We start from the raw sequence: 18,251 nt of genomic DNA on the forward strand, positions 1-18,251 counted from the left end.
TGCCCCGTGGTAAATGCTCAGTCAACGTTAGGGCATGCTACGGGGAACAGTAACACACCGAATGCATATTTTACAGTCAAAATATTTGCACCTTTTAAATCCGTATGTTGGTTGAAAAACGTTCCTCATTTGCACGAGGAGGCCTCCTCTCCCAGGGGAAGTGTGGCCTCAGCACTTCGAGAACATGTCTAAGAAGAAGAAAAACCTTTACCGGGGTTGGAGTGACCAAAGGAGGCGGCTCCGGTCTGAAAACGTGTCAGGACAAGAGACATTTTACCACCACCTTAAGGAGAAACAAAAATCGCCCACAGTGTCTGTAGGAAGGTCCCAGGTGAACTGTCGAGTGAAACTAAAACTTCTGACCAGCTGTGGTGTGAGTGGCTCCGTTGGCTGGAGTGCAGTTTTGCAACCGAAAAGTTGAGGGTTCGATGCCAGTCAGGGCACAAGCCTGGGTAGAGGGTTCAGTCCCTGGCCTGGGCATGTTGTACGATTCCCCAGTAGGGGGCGTACTGGAGGCAACACACCGATGCTGCTCTCTGCCATTGAGGTTTCTCTCTCTCCCTGCCTCTCTAAAAGCAATGAAAAAAGTGTCCTTGGATGAATATAAGAAATTTTTTTAAAAACTAAAATTCTGGCCCTGGCTGGCGTAGCTCAGTGGATTGAGCGCGGACTGGGAACCAAAGTGTCGCAGGTTCGATTCCCAGCCAGGGTACATGCCTGGGTTGCAGGCCATAACCCCCAGGAACCGCACATTGATGTTTCTCTCTTTCTCTGTCTATCTCCCTTCCTTCCCCTCTAAAAATAAACAAATAAAATCTTAAAAAAAAACAAACTAAAAGTCTAATAAAAAACATACGTGCATGAGGACACTGGCCACCCCTGCGGGCACCAGGGCTCTGGCCCGCAGACAAATAAATAGGGGATGGCCCGGTGGTACTGGCACCCGGTTCACAAGTGTTCATTTGGTGATGGTGCCTCCTAGCTTACTTATACACTGCATATATTTCGTATGCATCACATGCAACATAAAAAATTTAAATGTATGTACTCACTTGCTTTCACAGTATTCATAGCAAATGAGTGTCTGAAGCACAGGACCGGAGCTGGCCGCTTGCATTGCTTCTGTTTTGCATAAGATATTTTCCGCAGCCCACTCGGCTCTAAAAAGTGGTTTTTGTCTTTCACCACTTGCTCCATCTTATCTCGAAGTCTTGCATATTTTTGTAAGTGTTGGTTCTGCTCGTGCCTGCGGGGTGTGGTGGAGAAGTCGCTGTTGGACCAATAGAGCCGTGCCTGGGCCCAGCCCACCTACCGGTGCTTTTCTCCGAACAGTGGCGTGTCCCCCAGGGAAGCCGCTGCCCCTGCCCGCCTGCAACTCCTGGGGAGCCTTTGGTGACGGCTCTGCCTCAGAATGGGTGCTCTGCTCCCCCCAGGGGCCCCAGTTCTGCCCAGCTGTGCGCCGCAGGACCTGTGATCAGGATGGGCGTGCCAGTCTGAGGGGCAGAGTGGCATGGGCATGTCCCTCCTCGTGGAGTGGCCAACCCCGCTGAGCATCGCGAGGCCGGGGAACACCAGGTGCTTCATGGGAAGGGATGGGCCTGCCCTGCCCTCAGCTGCCCTGGGCACCGTGACTGCACTGAGTATGTACACACAGGTCTTGGGGAAGAAGGTCCTAAATAGGGATTGCACTCTGCATCTGATGATTCCATCCCCCTTTCTTGCTGTGCACATCCTGTGTGTGGTTTGCAGGCTGCTGGGGCTCCTTGCAGGAGAGGCCGCTGTCTAAATAGACTCTGCAGCAGGCCCGGGGGTGGCAGCTCGCTCTGTCCTTTAATTACCTCATGGCTTGTAGAGGAAATGGCACAGCAAAGGGGACCCACACAGATCAAGAAATCGCAGCCTCCCGGAAGGACACTTATGCTCAGACCTGAGAACTGCAAACCAGTTTCCAGTTCTGTGAGGGCCTGTTGCGCACAGAGGGAGCAGCCAGTGTGGGGCTGTAGGTGGGAGGAGCAGCGGGCATTGGAGGGGCTGGAGAGCAGCAGTCGCAGCTACTGGTCTGGGCCTTGCTGGGGCCAAGAAGGGGGTGTCCCTGCCCATGGCCAGCGCCCTCATTCTTCACAGTGGCTCCTTCCTCAGCCAGCGGTTGTGCCCTCTACAGAAAACAGGCTCTGAGCTGGGGATTCCCCCAGCTTCCGGTTCTTGTCCCTGCCTTCCTCTCGCCTCAGGGAGGGTCTCTGTTGGGGCAAAGCCCGTACCCTTGGCCTTGGGGATTTCCCTTGTCTCCTCCAAAGCCCCTGCTCTTGACTTGAGTCTCTTCCTTCTGCCCTCTGTACCTGCTTTGCTACCTTGCCCCCAGCCAAGCCCCTCTCCAGAATGGTGTCCCCTCTTCCGTCCCCTCTCATCAGGCATCTGCCATGCCTCCTCCTGAAAGGGCAGGCAGGCCTGGCCAGGCACGGCCCCATCGTGCGCCACCACCAGGCAGCATTGCACACAGACCGCTCACTCCTCCTCTCTGAGGACCTCTTCTTCCTTCAGCTCCAGGTTCTTCTTCTCTCCTGGCTTCCCTCCTACTTCTTGGTCACCCGTCTCAGTGTCTTGCTGGCCCCCTGTCCTCTGCCAGCCTTTATATGCAGCTGTCCCCCAAGGCCCCATCCTGGCCTAATTCCCTCCCACGGCCCCAAAGGCTCTTAGCCAATGAGTCAAGGGACAGGAGGGGTCTGCTGGAATATCTGTATTTTCAGTGAACTTGGACATCTCTGGAGGCTTTCCTGGGTGAATCTTGCCCAAGTTCATGGCTGGAGCCTGACCCCTCCTAGGCTCCGAGCCACGAAACTGCTGGGTGGGCGGGTGAGTCTCTCCCAGGCACCTCCCCCTGCCCCTGGAACTGCTGCCCAGGCCGGTCCCTCCTCCGCGCTCTCTTTCTTGGTGAGGGGCACCACGGTTGCCTGAAGGACAATGTCCTGTTTAGTTAGCGTGGCGGCAGAGCTTTCCTGGATCCCACATGGCCCTCTCCGGGCCGCCACCGGCTGGGCCACCCTTCAGAGCTCCGAGGTTGCAGGCACCGGTACCGTTGCTGCCTCCCTGCGGGCGGCCCCGCGCCCGTTCCCTGCCAGACCAGCAACACCCATCATCTTCCCACATCCCAGCTTGCCCGCCCAGTGACCTTGGACTAGTGGTTTATCCTGACTGTGCCTCCGTGTCCTCGTCCCTAAGGTGGGACAATGATAGTTCCTGCCTCATGGGGTTGTCGTCAGCACTGAAAGGTTCATAAACGGTGAGCACGTAGCACAGCTCCCGGCACATAGTAAGCACTAGATAGATGACAATGATGCTGATGGTGATGAGGATGAGGATGAGGATGATGGTGAGGATGAGGAGGATGATGGCGATGTCAATGATGGCAAGGATGATGATCATAATGATGGTGGTGGCGGTGATGATGATGACGATGACCCTGGGCCTGGCCCCTGCCCTGTAGACACTGGCTTTTCTGCATTCACAGTGCCCTGTGTCAGTGCCGTGACCAGTGGGTCTCTCCTTAACTGGCTGGGAACCCCCAGAGGGCAGGGACCGCTTGTGATCCCTGATGTATTCCCAGGACCCACCCGTCTCAGTACTTGCCCCACGAGAGGTGTTGACCGAGGGGCGCCTGGTTTGCCGAATTAACTCAGTGAGTTAACCAGCCATTAATAATGGTGAAGGTCCCCGAGCACTGCCTGGGTTTGCCTCCACGCTCCACCACTTCTTGTGTGACTATGCACATTAACAGGACCTCTCAGCTCCAGTTTTCTCATCTGTAAAATGGGGGCTACCACCCACCTGATAGGATCATGGTGAACTTTTCACTAGGTGAGCAGCGTGGAGGGGTAAGCCTGGGACTCAGTAAGTGTTCGCCGGCGTCGTGGCCACTGCAGCTGGGGTTGGCTGTACCCATGAACTTGGGACAACCAAAATGAGAGCAGTAACCACCACGGAAAATCAGAGACAGCTTATTTGTCAGCAGGACACGCCAAGAAATCTCTTCTCACTGATGGTAACGCAACAGCCACGGACAGCTTGTAGCCTGGGCGCTGCCGTGTTTGGGCAAGGCTGTTCCAAAAAAACCTTTTTAATTAAAAAAAAAATCTGTTTTATAAATATTCAAAATAGGCCTTGAGAGAGCTGCCATCGAAATATATTTTCCTTAGCAAAGTCCCCTTTACCTAAAATCTGTTTGTTTTTTTTTTAAACAAACGTGGGTTTGGGTTTGTTGTTATTTTTACCTTTTCTAAGCTTTTGATTGGCATCACTGCTGTCCATGGATTGACAGGACAGAGGGGGGCCTCAAAAAAGGAGCCTAATTTTCTTTTTTTTAAGATTTTATTTATTTATTTTTAGAGAGGGAAGGGAGAGAGATAGGCAGAGAGAGAGAAACATCAATGTGCGGTTGCTGGGGGTTGTGGCCTGCAACCCAGGAATGTACCCAGGCTGGGAATTGAACCTGCGACACTTTGGTTCGCAGCCCGCGCTCAATCCACTGAGCTACGCCAACCAGGGTGGAGCCCAGTTTTTGGAAAGAGAAAAACACTCTTGAGAGGGCGTGTGCCGAGGGTCGCTTGGCCTGTCGAGGTAACGCAGCAGTTAACTGGCCACTAATAACGGTTGAGACACCCGGGAGCTGCGGGGCGTTCAAGCTGGCCCAGCTGACTCCAAGCGAATCCATCCTTAGCTCGTCAGCTGGGAAGCCAACGAAGGCCTCCCAGAGGGACGGCAAGCCCCTCCCAGTGGCTTGCTCCTTGCATCAGTGGGACATCTGCAGGAGAACCCCGACAGCTGGCTCCCTGCCGGGGTGCTGGGGTGCCGGACCAGCACCAGGAGGCTCGATTCAGCCCATCTGGGTGGGCCTGGGTACCTCTGGGTAATGGCTGCAGGGATCCCAGGGCCAAAGTTTGCAAAGTTTGCACCAGCTGAAGTTCTGAGGCCTCCACGGGGTGGGGGTGGGGATCTAGGCTGGAATTGCCCCGCCCTCCCCCCTCGAGTGGTGAGCCGTGGTGACGGCCCCTCACCTCGCCAGCTTTCTGTGCCAATTGAGCCGGCTCTCGTTGAGCCTCGGCTCTGGGTCGGGCGGCCCTCTCCTTTCAGGAGCCCCAAACACACACGAAACCCATCCGTCTTCAGGACCCTGCCCATTCATTCGCCCGAGCCCGGGGCAGAGCCCACGCGGAGCTGGCCATCCTCGGTGCCTTCTGGCCTTGGTTAAGCCTTCGCGGTGTCATCTAGTTGTCCTGTGGTTCTGTTCCCTTCCATTTGTTTCTGCCAAGCACGAAGCCAGGGGCCACCGCCTCAGGAGCTCTAAGCCTGTGGCTCTCCGCACACCCATGGCCTGAGGGGAGGGGGAAAGGCACCTACTGTGTGCTTCTCAAGGAAATGAGCTGCTCTCATCTCTGCATCTTCAGTGGGTGCCACTCCAAGGCTGCACTGCACCAGTGAGTGGTGGCCAATGGCCTTTGCCAGTGAGTCAGTCTGGGCAGAATGCCCCTGCCGTCCCCCCTGCCCCAGTCCCTCCAGCCCTCCCCTACCCCCTCTCCGGCCCACTGGCCCAGCCTCTCTGACTCCCAGGATGTCCCGGCCCCTCCCAGCTGCCCCCTGCTCAGGAGGCAGCAAAGAGAAACTTCTGTTCGGTTTGATGCCAGTTGGGTGGTCCTGAGACTGTGCTCTCAGGAAAAATTGCCCCCACTGGACCGTGTGCTGGGGTATGAGGCAGCCTGGGCTTCCCCAGAGGAAACCTTTTTCTTCCTCCAAGAGCAGAGGAGGGTGACAGGGAAAGGGGACATTCCCATCATTGGTACAGTCTAGAAGCGGGAGGGTGCCCTTGGGTGGAGGATTCTTGTGGTGGAGCTCTGCCCCCAGCCCGTTCCTGGGAGGCTGGGTAGGGCCTGTCCTGCAGCCCAGGCGCGGGGGTGAGGGAGCACCTGAACCTGACCCTGAACAGCCACAGAGACAGGAAGGAAGAAGCGAGTCCTGCCCTCAGTCCTGTCTCTCCTCTGGAACCAGTGGAGTGCAGGCCAGTGGGCGGGGCATGGGCTTGTGGGCGTGGTCAGCCTAGGCTGGGACCTAGGGGTGGGAGGGCCCTGTGAGCCTGCTCCCTGCCAGCTGGACACCTGCTGAGAGTGCCCACGCCTCAGGACACTGTGGGGAGGAGGGCCTGCACAAAGTGGCTGCCTCCAGAGGCCGCGTCATTTTGAGTGAAAAGCCTGCCCACGCCTAAGGCCTCATCTCTGTCCTGCTGTTAGATAGCACTAAGGTCTCGAGGCCTAGGCCACGCGTGCTTCCTAAAGGCTCTCCTTGCCAAATGGTAAAATGTAGCAGACCAGCTGTAAACAGGGTGACCCCCGGCAGGAACCCAGCCCAGGAAGAGTAGCCCACGGACAGCCCGCCTCCTGGGAGGCGGAGCTTCGGGCGTGAGTCCGGCTGCTCGCTGGGAGTGAGTAAAACTCCCCAGGACGACCACGCCCCACTGTCGAAGAGAGCACCCCAGGAGGCAAGCCCCCCTGGGTTTGGGTAGCACTGGTGAATGTTTAGTTGTGCCCAGATCCCTCCCGCGAAGCCTGCCGCCGGGGAGCTGGAAGCCAGGGCAGCCAAGGCCGCTGTCTGCGGAACAGGCTTCGGGTCTTGGAGTCGGTGTGGGACGGGCGGCCTGGAGTTGGAGATGCATCCTGAGCGTAAACATCCTCTTATTCCACGTGTGGAAAATACACGTTTATTTCACCGTTGACGCTGTTGGCGGGCGAGGACTGCAAGGAAGGGCGCGCGGACGGCGAGCTTCTCTCCAGAACAGTTAGTTCTGGCTACTTGTTCAACTCTAAATTTAATCCGAAACCTACTTTTCCTCGGCGGGTGTGCTACCCGCTGCACAGGAAGCGTCTGTGGGCAAATGAGCATAATAGTTGGAGTGAATTAGCAAGTCTGGAGAGGAGAGCCCATCAGCAGAATGACAAATTTAGGATCTTTGAAGACATCTGGTCAGCGGCGCTGCTGCGCGTGATCGACTGAGTGGTGGATGGTGGAGAGCCAGCGTCCCCGCCCTCCTCGCCCCTGGCCCGGCCTGGGCTGGCGTTGGGGCCAGATAGTTCCAGACGAACAATGGAGGCCTTTGACCTCTGTGAGTGTAAGGTTTCAGGTTTTCTAGTTATCCAACCAGATCTGTGTGTTTGCTGATGGAGTCCGCCTATTTCCTTTCCCACTCGGTACAACTCCCTTCACGTTGCCAAATGCAGCCCAAGGGCCACTGCTGGCCGAGGCCTCCCTCCTCAGGGTCACCCTCGACCACAGCTCAAGTTCACTGCCAGGCACTGCCTGGGACGCGCAAGCAACGGGCCACGTCAACAGGGCTGCAGTTGGCCCTCGCCCCTGTTCTCAGGACCCCTGTCTGATTCCGTGGTGGCTTTTCCTCCAGGCTCCGGCAGCTGGACAAGCACGGCCAGGCGACCGCCCAGCAGCTGGTGCAGCTACTCCAGAGGCAGACCCAGCTCCTGCTGGAGAGGCAGACCCTGTCGGAGGAGGTGGAGCAACTGAGATCCCAGGTACAGTGCAGGTGCACGCCCAGGGCCGGGTGGGGGCGTCTGGGCAGGCTCACCCCCCCAGTGGACACAGGACACACCGAGGTCTGTCTGCATTTTAACAGGCAGCTGATAAGCCAGGAGGGCGGTCCTGAAGACTGGGTGGGGCACAGTGTGGGCCCAGGGAAAGGTGGGGTACAGGGTGGGCCTGTCCTCCCGAGGGAGCTGAATGTTTGCCGGAGCACAGGCCCGAGAATGAAGAAAACGCACCGCGTGCTGAACGTCGGCACCTGCGCCTGCAGGAGGCCGGGACAGGAGGGCTGGGTGGTGGGGAGGCGTCTGGGAGTTAGCCGGAGGGGCCCCTGCAGGAGGCCTACCGCCTGCACCGGTTGGGGGAGGGGGTGCCCCCAGTGAGGGAGGTTAGCGGGAGTGGGATGCACAAATCTCATCCTAAGTGACCTGACTGGTAAGTGAGCTAAGACTTTCTGGGGGGTGGGGAGAATTAAAAAAGCCCTTTTAAAAAGACATTTTTAAACCAAACAACAACAAAAGAAGTTCACTGAAAAATAAAAGGTGCAGAAAAAGAATAACTTGCCACCCTAGCCAGCGCGGCTCAGTTGGTTGGAGCGCCGTCCTGCAGACTGAAAGGTTGTGTGTTCGTTTTCGGTCAGGGCACATACCCAAGTTGTGGGTTCGATCCCTGGTCGGGGTACATACGAGAAGGAGACCCGTTGATGTTTCTCTCTACCTCTCTCCCTTCCTCTCTTTCTAAAAGCAATGAAAGAAGAATGTCCTCAGCTGAGGATAAAAGAAACAAACAAACAAAAAAAGAGAGGGAGGTTTGGAATGCTGGCAGGGTCCCACATACCATACAGTCACTCCCTTTTCCCTGCAGGATGGACCACTGTCTCCATTCGACAGGTAGGGAAACTGAGGCCCAAGCAAGGCTGCACAGCTAGCAAGTAGGGACCCTGACGTGGAGCCTCTGACTCCAAGGCCCAGGCGTCTCCTGTCCGGGTGATACCGCAGCTGGCAGAGGAAAGAAAGCACCTCCAGCTGAGTTGGGAGCACAGAGTGAGGCCTTTGCCCCCCCCCCCCAAATAACTTCTCTCCCGGTGAGGGAGGCGGAGCCTCCGCCCGACCCTGCAGTTTGCTGGACGCCAGGGTTGTCCGTGGGCGGCCGTGGCCCCCGCCTGTCATCAGGATTGGGCCCAGGTGCCCCACGAGTGCCCGGGGCATGTCACACGCACGTGCCGGGCATGATTCATGGGGAAATGCATCTGGAAATGAAAAGGATGAGAAATCGTCTCTCATTGTCCTTTCAAAATGACCATGTGCCGAATGGGTATCCGGCGCCACTGTCCTCTGAGTGATCTTTCCCACTCAGCCCACCAGATCCCTCTGCAAAGTGCTCATTTGTTTCCCAGCCAGTAGGGGACGTTCCCCCGCTCCCCACACACACCCGTCCGGTCACTGAGCCCATGCTGGGGACGCACGCGCACCTGTCTGTCCCCGGAGCCTCTGCGGCTGCTCACAGGGAAGGGGGGTGCCCGTGGCTCCCAGTCCCAGGCACAGACCACGCACCGTCATCGGAGGTGCTTGTGAAGAAATAAGCACAAGGACCTCAGCTGCCAGGACCTTGGCTCACACACACCGCGGCAGCACCTCTGGCCCAGGGCCCTGGGCTCTGCATTGTAACAGGCCATTTGGGTCATCTGGGGGGACACGGAGGCCTGAGAGCCTTGGCAGTGTCTGCGGGCACAAAGAACGGGGAATGGTTCCCCGCTGTGTCATGTTGTGTGGCCCTGAGCAAGTCCCTGACGTTTCTGCTGAGCCTCAGTTTCCCCATCTGCACAATGAGCGTTGGACCAGCCCAGCCCGAAGGGGCACTGGAGTGGGGGACAGCCGTACACAGTACACTGAGGCAGCGTCGAGTGTCCCTCTTTCTGTCCCCGCCCCCCCCCCACACTTGAGAGACCCTGAGGAGCCCAGGGAAGGCAGAGGTGGGGCGGGGGGGAGGGGCACTGGCAGCGGGTGGCAGGGCTCCCTTTCCACCCCCACACTTCAGACATGCCCAGAACCTGACGGTCCAGCCCGTCCTGTGGGACACCCTGGGTGGTGCCGGCCAAAGATCAAGGCACTGGGCCTTGGACGGGTGACCAGGCTCCCGCCGGGGACAGGGGAGGGACGCGACTCATGGCCTGAGTGGGTCTCGGCTTCTCAGGGCCAGGAGCTCCCTAAGGAGCAGACTGCGGGGCGTCCTCTCTGCGGGGCGGTTCCCTCTGGGCTCTGGACTGGCTCACTATCACACGGGGTTGGCCTTTTAACTCCGCACCTGCCTACCCATGTCCACCCAGACCTCCCCTGGACCCTCGGTGCTTAGAAACCTCTGAGAGTGGTCAAATGAAATCCTTAAAGAAAAACCCCCGAACCTCAAAACAACCCTCAGAAAAACGAGCAGGTCTTTCTTCCCTCGCCTGAAGCTACATAACGGTCTGGCCGTCCTGTGCTGTCTGACACTAGCCTCTCTGGCTCCTCTCTGGGCCGGGGGAGGGGGGTCTTTCAGAGCCACGCGTTCCCTGGGGAATAATTTCAGTATGAACGTGACCGGAGAAGCTTGTTTGAGGGACCGTTGGCTTGCAGCAGCCAATACGGGTGTTCAGAGAGGAGGGGGGACCGGGGTTAACAAGCTCTCTGCCGAATATCTAAACCCAAGGCCTGCTCCCGCCACCCAAGCATGGACTTCGCCTACTTTGGCCACGCAATAAACTTGACTGGTGAGCCCGGCTCCCAACGAGCCCTTGAAGTGAGTAAGGCTGCCGCCTGCCCCAGGATTCTCTGGTTTCGGGATGCTTTCAGCTAAAGGCTTGCATTTCCTCAGCCTGGCTGCATTGAGCACAATCACATAATTTTGCATGTCAACGTCAGACTCTGAAAATCTCTGCGCACCTAAGATGCAAAGGAGCGCGGATATTTCCTGGCCGGGGCAGCGGCTCTGAGCTGAGTCACCTCCCAGGTTTGTTCCCCTGTACCCAGCCCTGTGCCCTGAAGCAGGTGACGGGCCCCCAGGCTGGCCTGTGGCCTCTGACAGGAAACATGTAGTCTGCCTAGAAGGCCGGATGGTTGTGACTCGTGTCGGCTTAGTTCTGAAACGCGCGCCACAGCGCATCTGGCGGAGGGAGCTGGTCTCAGGCCTGACTGCGCCTCGGGGTCAGTTTTGGCTGGGAGAGGTCCCACCTCGCCAGTCCGATCAGAGCGGGCGGGCCCTGGGGCCGCCCCAGGGGCGGTGGGTCAGGGTGCAGCCACTGACTGAGCTCAAGGCTCCTTGAGCGGCTTGTTCTTGGTGTAGTGCTGCCGAAAAGCAATGGCTATCTTCACCGCCTGCCTCCCTCGGGGTGGGAGGGACTTTAGGAACGGGCCCTGGCAGGCACACCCCTGGTGCCACCGTCTGCCGCGGTCTGCATGCGGGTCCCGCGCTCACTGAGGCAGCTCCTGCGGGGGCAGACCTGGTTGGTGTCCAGGACAGGACCCCGGGTCCCTGGGGAGTTCAGGCGAGGCCTGAGGGCTGGGAGGCAGGGCAGGAGTCCGTGACCCAGTGCCCCGGGACACTAGCCCCCCGCCAGGGAGGGGGTGCCAGCTGGTGAAGAAATGAGAGTCCTTTGTGGGGAGAATGGCCTCTGAGAGCGGGAAAGGAGCGAAGCCGTCTGTCCACTTAGAGGGCCGTCTCGTCCCTCACGGTTCCTGTATTCGCTGGCGTGTTTGGTGACGAAGGTGATTTCGGTCGATCTGGGTTTTCTGACAGCAGCCACCCAACAGGCTGGTTGGTTCCGTCCTCCGTTGGGCCGGGGCCGGGTCCTTTGCGGTCCCTTTTGGATGACTCTCTTACCGTTTCTAAAACGGCCCCGACACTGACTCGTCCGTGAGGCCCCCGGTGGCCCTGTGACCCTTGAGCCTCCTTGGCGGCGAATCTAATCTCCAGTTTGATGGGAACGTGTGGGTGGACCCCGCAGCCCCATGTGATTCTATTCGGAGTCACGGGCCTGGTCTGGTCCCACCGAAGGACGCTGGGGAAGAGCTGAAACCCCAGCTCGAGAAACGGAGGCCCAGGAGATGATGAAGGGAATCAGGCCCACTTGTGACCTGAAGCCGAGGGAGGGGACAGCTTCAGAACGGAGAGCTCCCGGAGGCCGCTGGGAGGCGGGGCCAGCTGGGGGCGGGGCCAGTGGGGGCGGGGCCAGCTGGGGGCGGGGCCAGTGGGGAGGCAGGGCCTGCCCAGGGACTTGTGCGAGGCCGAGCGGGACTCGGAGGGGTCCACAGGGTCTGTGGGGTCGTCCCCAGCGGGTGCAGGTGCTTTCGTGAACTTCGCTACCTGAAGACAGATGGTGCTTAATAGAACAGCAAATACACTGAATAAAATAAATTAAAAAGCCTCCTCCCAAACCAAGTTTTTTCTCTTTTTTTTTTTGGAAAGAATTCTAAATAGATGAAAACAAACAATTTGATTTCAACCAAATTGTTGTTTTTTTGTTTTTATCCTGATTTTCACCCGAATTGTCAGTCTCAAAAATAAACACTGATACATTCCCAGAAAATATTTTTCAAATAAAAACTGACTCTGTTAAAGTTTGCCCTGATTCTTTCAAAACTGTGTACAAGACACTGTCAACCAAAGTGACTTGCATATTTTTTTAAACACACTCGAACATATGCAGCTCAAATGTCATTAACTCCCTGCTGCCTGGGTGTTTGCAAAGATGACATCAGACCCCGGCGTGGCGCTGCGCGGCTCCCCTGAGGGTCCGGAACGCCCCCGAAGCTTCCCCGAGCAACGCGCACGGCGGCGTCTAACTTTCCCGTCTTCACGCCGCAGGCCCCGTGCGGGCTCATTGTTGAAAAGTGCATCCGGCTCCTCTGAAGCCAGACTCCCTCTCCCGTTAACGGTTCTCTGTGTCCGAGAGCGAGTCATCTGCGAGGCAGACTCAAGGGGGAAAAGGAAATGGAAATGTGTGTCTCCGCAGATACATGTGCTCCGCGGACCGCTTCCCGAGTCAGACATTCCATTTTGCAATATAAATTCGCAATCAAGATTTTAAAGGGAGCTAAATATTTTAATCCAATTAGACAAGTGAACAAAACACTGAATATTGCATGCAGGGTGGATAGATAAGTGGTTCTTGCCTTTAAAAGGCTGTGATTCCGTCACATCGCAACCCCAAATGTCAACGTCTTGATTTTCAACGCTTTCCAGCACGAGGCAGCCAGAGGCGCCTCTCTCTGCTGTCGGCGACACGGTCTGTCCTTGGGGAATTCTCAGGCTCTGTTTACCATGGAAACGTGGTTCAGGGAAAACACAGACACCTGCCCGTGTGCGGGGGACGCCTCGCGACTTCTGGGGCTCCAGAAAGCCGCAGGATGGCAGGCCCCGGCCCTGCGACTTGCAGACGGGACTCCTCAAGTCTGCGTGAGCTCGGGGGAGGGGAGAGCGCGCCCAGCAGATGCCAGGCCCTGGGGCGTGCGCGTCCTCCGACTGACCCCTCCCTTCCTGGCACCGGCTCCCTGCCTCCCCCCACGGCCCAGCCCCAAGTCCAGTCCCAAGATGCCGTTTCCCAGAAAACCGAGGAATCGGGTCCCTGCCTCCTCTACAAGGAAGGCTCTCCTGCCTGCACCTTTTCGGGTTTGCGGCTTCCATAGTCTGTCCCTTTGTGGAGCCCAGAGGCAGTGCCACTGGGGCCCTTTGTGGTCATGGCCCTCCTGGGCCCAGGAGGACAGGAGGAGGAGCTGGGGCCAGGAGACTCAGCCTTGACCTCCTGCCCGCTCTGCAGCTGGCAACAGGCAGAATCCAAGAAAGCCTGTGCCCAGTGGAGGGACGAGGGGCCCAGCCGGAGCTGTGGTCACTTGTGTTTTGGCGGGGAGGGGCAGGGGAGGCAGGACTCCACTGACCCAGAGGCGGCCCTGTGCCCTGTGCTGGGTGGGAAGCCACTGCTGTCACACAGCTCAGCGGTCACAGCTGAGACCACCTCTCCACGGAGTCCTGCGAGGGCTGCGGAGGGCACCGCCCCCTGGCCAGATCGGTGCCGCCCCCAGCTCCTGGGTGGGCGCCTTAACCCCAGGCGGCCTGTGCACTGCTCCTGATTGAATCCCACAGCCGCAGCCGAGCTGCTCGTGGGCTCTCACTGTGCCGGTCAGAGTGGCGTTGCAAGAGCCCAGCCGCTCCACTGCCAGGTTCGAGTCTCAGCTCCGCAGCACTTCAGGGAGATTGTTGAGCTGCCATGTCACTCAGCTTCCGGTTTGAAAAAACCGTGGAACCAGCGTCCCTTTAAGAGGGAGCTCCTGCGTCACCCTGTGCCCAGTAGGGATGTTAGGAAGCCAGCGGCGCTGGCCCCACACTTGGGGCAGGCGTGAAGGGGCCTCAGGGATGAATCGTGTAACAACTTCTTTACACAAACAGGAAAACAAGGCCCGGAGAGGTGAAGCGAACAGAACTGCGAAGTCCACAGGTAGCAACCAAATCTCTAGAGAGACAGGGCCCAGCCAGGGCCAAGGCCAAGGCCAGGTGGAAGAGGGCGGGCGTCCCCCCCAAGGGCAAGGCGGCTTGCCTGAGGGGCCCTAGCTGGGCCCTGGGGGTGTGGACTGAGGACAGGACTTGGGGTGGGGGCGTTGCTGCAGTCCTGGAGCTCCATCAGCCCTGGCCAGGCTTTGAAACGCCCCGTGGGGGTGAAGGGGGGTGGATCTGCCCTCTAGTTAAAAATAGATGCTCTCCTGCCGGAGGCCCAAAGACAGGGCCCTTGCCGCAGCCTCGCAGAAGCAGAAACAGCCCAGAGTAAGGTAGACAGCAGGGGGTAGCAGCAGGCTGCCCAAGAGGCTGCTGAGAGGCTGGGCGCAGACCTGGCTGGGGAGCCCCCAGTGCCTCTGGTGAGCAGGCCCCGGGGTGCCCTGGGCCCCGCACGCCCATGCCTGGGGACACAGCAGCAGAAAAGGCTGTACTGGGCCCCCCACAGTGCGTGTGCCTGGGGAACAGCCAGGGTCAAGGAGAGCCTCGTGTCTTTAACTCTGAATTTAAAGTCAGACTTGAGAAATACGTTAGACACAAAAGTCAGGGTTTGTGGAGAGAAGGCACAGTCAGCATTTCAAAGGGCAAGAGAGGAAAGGAGAAGAGAGGAAATGGGCTAGCCCTGATGGGCTGGCCGTGGATGGGGCAGGCGTGACAGCTGTGGACAGTCTTTCAGGAGAGCTGCTGCCGGGCGCCCTGCGGGCCCCCCTCTGACCTGTAGGGCAGCACGGACAACTGCAGATGTGGCCACGCTACCCAGGAGGCCACAGCCCTGGTGACAAGCTCAAAGGCAGAAGGAAGGGGGGATGGGGGCCCAGGGCTCAAGCCATAGCTCAGATCTCAGACAGCTGCGGTCCCACGGGCACCTGCGTCCCCACCTGCGTCCCCGCCTCTCCCGCACAGCCGGACCCTGGTGGTTGCCGAGTGCACGAAGGAACCAACTTTCCAGAACTCAGTGTGGCTGACATCCCCCAGGAGCGGTGGCCGAGAAGCCCGCTTTGGGAGGTACCTGAGGCCTCTCTCCCCCTGGTTTGTGCTAACCCTTCCCCAGACGTCCGACAGGACGGGGAGGCACTGAGCTGTGTCCTCTCCCGGGGCTCCCGCAGGCGGCGGGTGGCGGGCAGTGCTGCAGGCAGCAGACAAAACGGTGATGCAACAGGGTCGACCCTCTCCTCAGCCAGACGCTGACCGAACGTCGCCAGAAGCCGGGCACTAGCAGGTGCCGGGGACCCGGTGCAGGACAGTGAGTGACACCGTGGAAAAGGGAGGGCGAAGGCAAGCCTTCTCACCAAAACCAGAGAACACAGAGCTGTCGCAGAGAAGTGACGGCAGACTTGCTGCGGGGGCGGGGAGGGGGCGGGGGACTCAGTGCGGCTGCTCCCTGCGGAGGGCAGCACCTCTGCATGCTCCTGAGCGGGCCCCCTGGACGGGACGGGGGTCCCTGGCGCAGCGGAGCCGTTGGCACGCCGGCTGGGAACGGGTCAGGTGGTGACCATTTCCTGGCTGGCCCCGGAGTCCACACCAGGACCCACCAGGGGAAATGCGCCTCCCAGAGCCTGGGTTAAGAAAGGCGAACCCCGTCATCCGTTTTCCGTCGCCTTCAGGACTTGACCACTGTTCTGAACCGGGTGTGTCATGGGTGCATTCAGTTTTTCATTTGAAAATGTGCCTTTTGTGGTTCATGCCCGTCAAAGACATCCTTCAGGTTTTACGGTTAGAGAGTGAGCCTGCCTCCAGGGCGCCCAGGTGAGTGCAGAGCAGAGAGCCGTCGAAGCCCGGCGTGGCAGAGCCGCCCTGGGCTGGTCCCCTCAGTGGACACCGTGCTGGACGGTCAAACAGAGCTGCTAGCAGGCAGCCTCTGCACTGAGTGTGAGACTCGGGACAGCAGGGGACCCCTTCTGCCAAGGCAGGGCCCTGGGGCACTGGGGGCTCCCTGTGGCCCACTCAGGGAGACCGGAGAACAGAGCCTTCTGGGGCTGGGAGAGGGTCCACCCACCTCTGCCCCCACCCCCAGCCCTCACACGGTGGGTGTGCACGTACTACTGTAATTGCACTCTGTCGACAGACTCACGCTCTGTAGTCATGAGCAGTGTGCCTTGCATACCTGGGAAAGCTCCCTGAAATGTAAACATTCTTGTCTCGGTTTTAAAAAAGCCAGCAGACTGATTTTCACACGCGTCTCTCACATGAATTCTGGTCTCAGCTCAGGACACCGCCCTGGCTTGGAACTCCTCTGAGAGCAATCGCGGCTTAAGTCGGCTTCACAAGCACCACCTCTTCCAATTCCCCTCCCAGAAACCTGCAGCGGGAGGTGCGAGGGCCGCCTGTCCCCGGGCTGCAGAGACTGGGCCGGCCCCTGGCTCTGCACCCATCACGTTCCCATTTATCTGCGGGAGTGAAAACTGGGATCCGGGAGATCGCTTCTGAGCTCTGTCCCGCCCCGTCCAGCTGAGGGACTGGGCACTGTGCCGGGAGGCCTGCATCTTGTTCGGCTTCTCACACAGCCAAGGGCAGGGACTCGAGTTCGGTGGACCACTACCATTTCCAGTGGCCTCTGCCTTCCTTCCCCGGTGTGGTCTGAACGCGCGTGCCCAGCCAGGCTCCCGGCCAGGGCAGGCAGCGGAATTCAGTGCTACCTCGAGACTCCTCAGCCTCCCTTTCCTGAGCCGGTTTTGGAACAGCGATACCTGTTTAAAAACTACCAAACCCCGGGCACCAAATCCCCTCTTCCAGAACACGGGAGGTGGTTTCCAGGGGGAGATGCCTGTCTATGCATTACAATGAGTTGTCTACAGCTACCAGTTCGGAGGTTTCCCCAGGAATTTCTCAGGGACTCGTGGCCTGCACCCTGGGTCACTCGCTGCTGGGTCTGAACCGTCGCCAGTGACCAGATCCTGGCAGGGTTGGGTCTCCCTTCCCCGCACGGGGAAGGGGTGGCGCCCGGGCCTCGTCCTGCCCTCGGGCTGCTGGTATTTAAGGGACACGGACACCCGGAATGCAGGCTGTTTTCAGAGCTGAAGCACTGACAAGCAGCTCACCTTGTGTTCCTCGTCAACGAGGGCTTTGGCCCGCGGGGAAGGTGAGGACCAAGCTTCCCGTGCAGTCGCTTACACACACTTGCTACATTTTTACCCAAAGGAGAGTTAACCAGTGAGAAGACAAATCACATCGAAGAACGTGATCTATTTAAACTTATTCTTTATTATCTTTTTTTTTCCAGTTACCCAGCATGCCACAATCTGATTGCTGACCTGGATGAAACAGTGAAATAAATGACTTACAAAGAGTTATTTACATTCATCTGGTTTGTACGTAATGTGCCGCAGCGCACCGCGACCTTCCGGCTGGACACCGCCTCGGACGGCAGGGGCCGCGCCGTCGCCGCCACCACGCGTGTTCCCGAGCGGGGCCTGCACGGCGGACGGGCTGGAGCCGAAGTCTGGCGTGGGGAGACCTCCCGGCGTGGGTGTGAGGAAATGGCTTCATGTCGCTGAATTTTTAAACCTGCCCGTTTGTACGCTACCTTACACACACGGATTTCAATAAATGAGCTTTGGAAAAGACTGGAGTTGTAATGTTTACTTTCCATCTCGGAACGAACAAAACACACCGAAAAGGCACATGTTTTAACCAGGCCAGAGGGTACCGAGGACCGAACTGTTCCCCTGCCACTCGGTGTCTCTCCCTCCTCGCAATCTGCACACCACCGCCCCCTCTGCCCCCATCAGCGTCCCGCAGGACCCCGAGGGCCCCCAACCTGCCACCTGGTGTGCGTGGGGAGGCACCCGGCCACCCTGGGCATTGGCCCCTCCACTTGGCTAACAACACACACACACAGAAAAGCATCTTGGCTCGGTGGGGTCGGGTCTTCCCCCCCATGCAGTACTGGAGAGGGGCTGAAAAACATACTTGGTGAGATTGCAACATCCCTTAGAGTTTTCGTCAGTGTCTGGACACGGGTCTTTATTTTAGTTCAGTGTTTCAGCTACACACAGTGAGGCCCTCCAGTGCGTGGGAGGGACAGAAATGGGCGAGATGCTGTGGGAGAGATGCTGTGTCGGCCACAAGGAGGACAACGGAGCACTTGCCGCGGGGACAAGGCCCCGATGGCCGGCCGACGTGACCGCCCTCTCCGCCTCAGCCCCCCGAGTCAGCGCGGG

General features: G+C 58.6%; 1 protein-coding gene across 1 annotated transcript in view; it reads left to right on the forward strand.

The window, feature by feature from the left end:
* The window catches only part of SDCCAG8 (SHH signaling and ciliogenesis regulator SDCCAG8), a 183,513-nt gene extending 166,102 nt beyond the window's left edge, over positions 1–17,411 (forward strand). The window contains exons 17-18 of the mRNA XM_028531105.2: positions 7,439–7,565; positions 17,312–17,411. Coding sequence (XP_028386906.2) covers positions 7,439–7,565; positions 17,312–17,341 — 157 coding nt within the window. The 3' untranslated portion in view covers positions 17,342–17,411. The remainder of the gene's footprint in view (positions 1–7,438; positions 7,566–17,311) is intronic.
* Positions 17,412–18,251: the final 840 nt, after the last annotated feature.

The sequence above is a fragment of the Phyllostomus discolor genome, chromosome 15 (assembly GCF_004126475.2).
Source record: "Phyllostomus discolor isolate MPI-MPIP mPhyDis1 chromosome 15, mPhyDis1.pri.v3, whole genome shotgun sequence".
Taxonomy (NCBI): Eukaryota; Metazoa; Chordata; class Mammalia; order Chiroptera; family Phyllostomidae; genus Phyllostomus; species Phyllostomus discolor.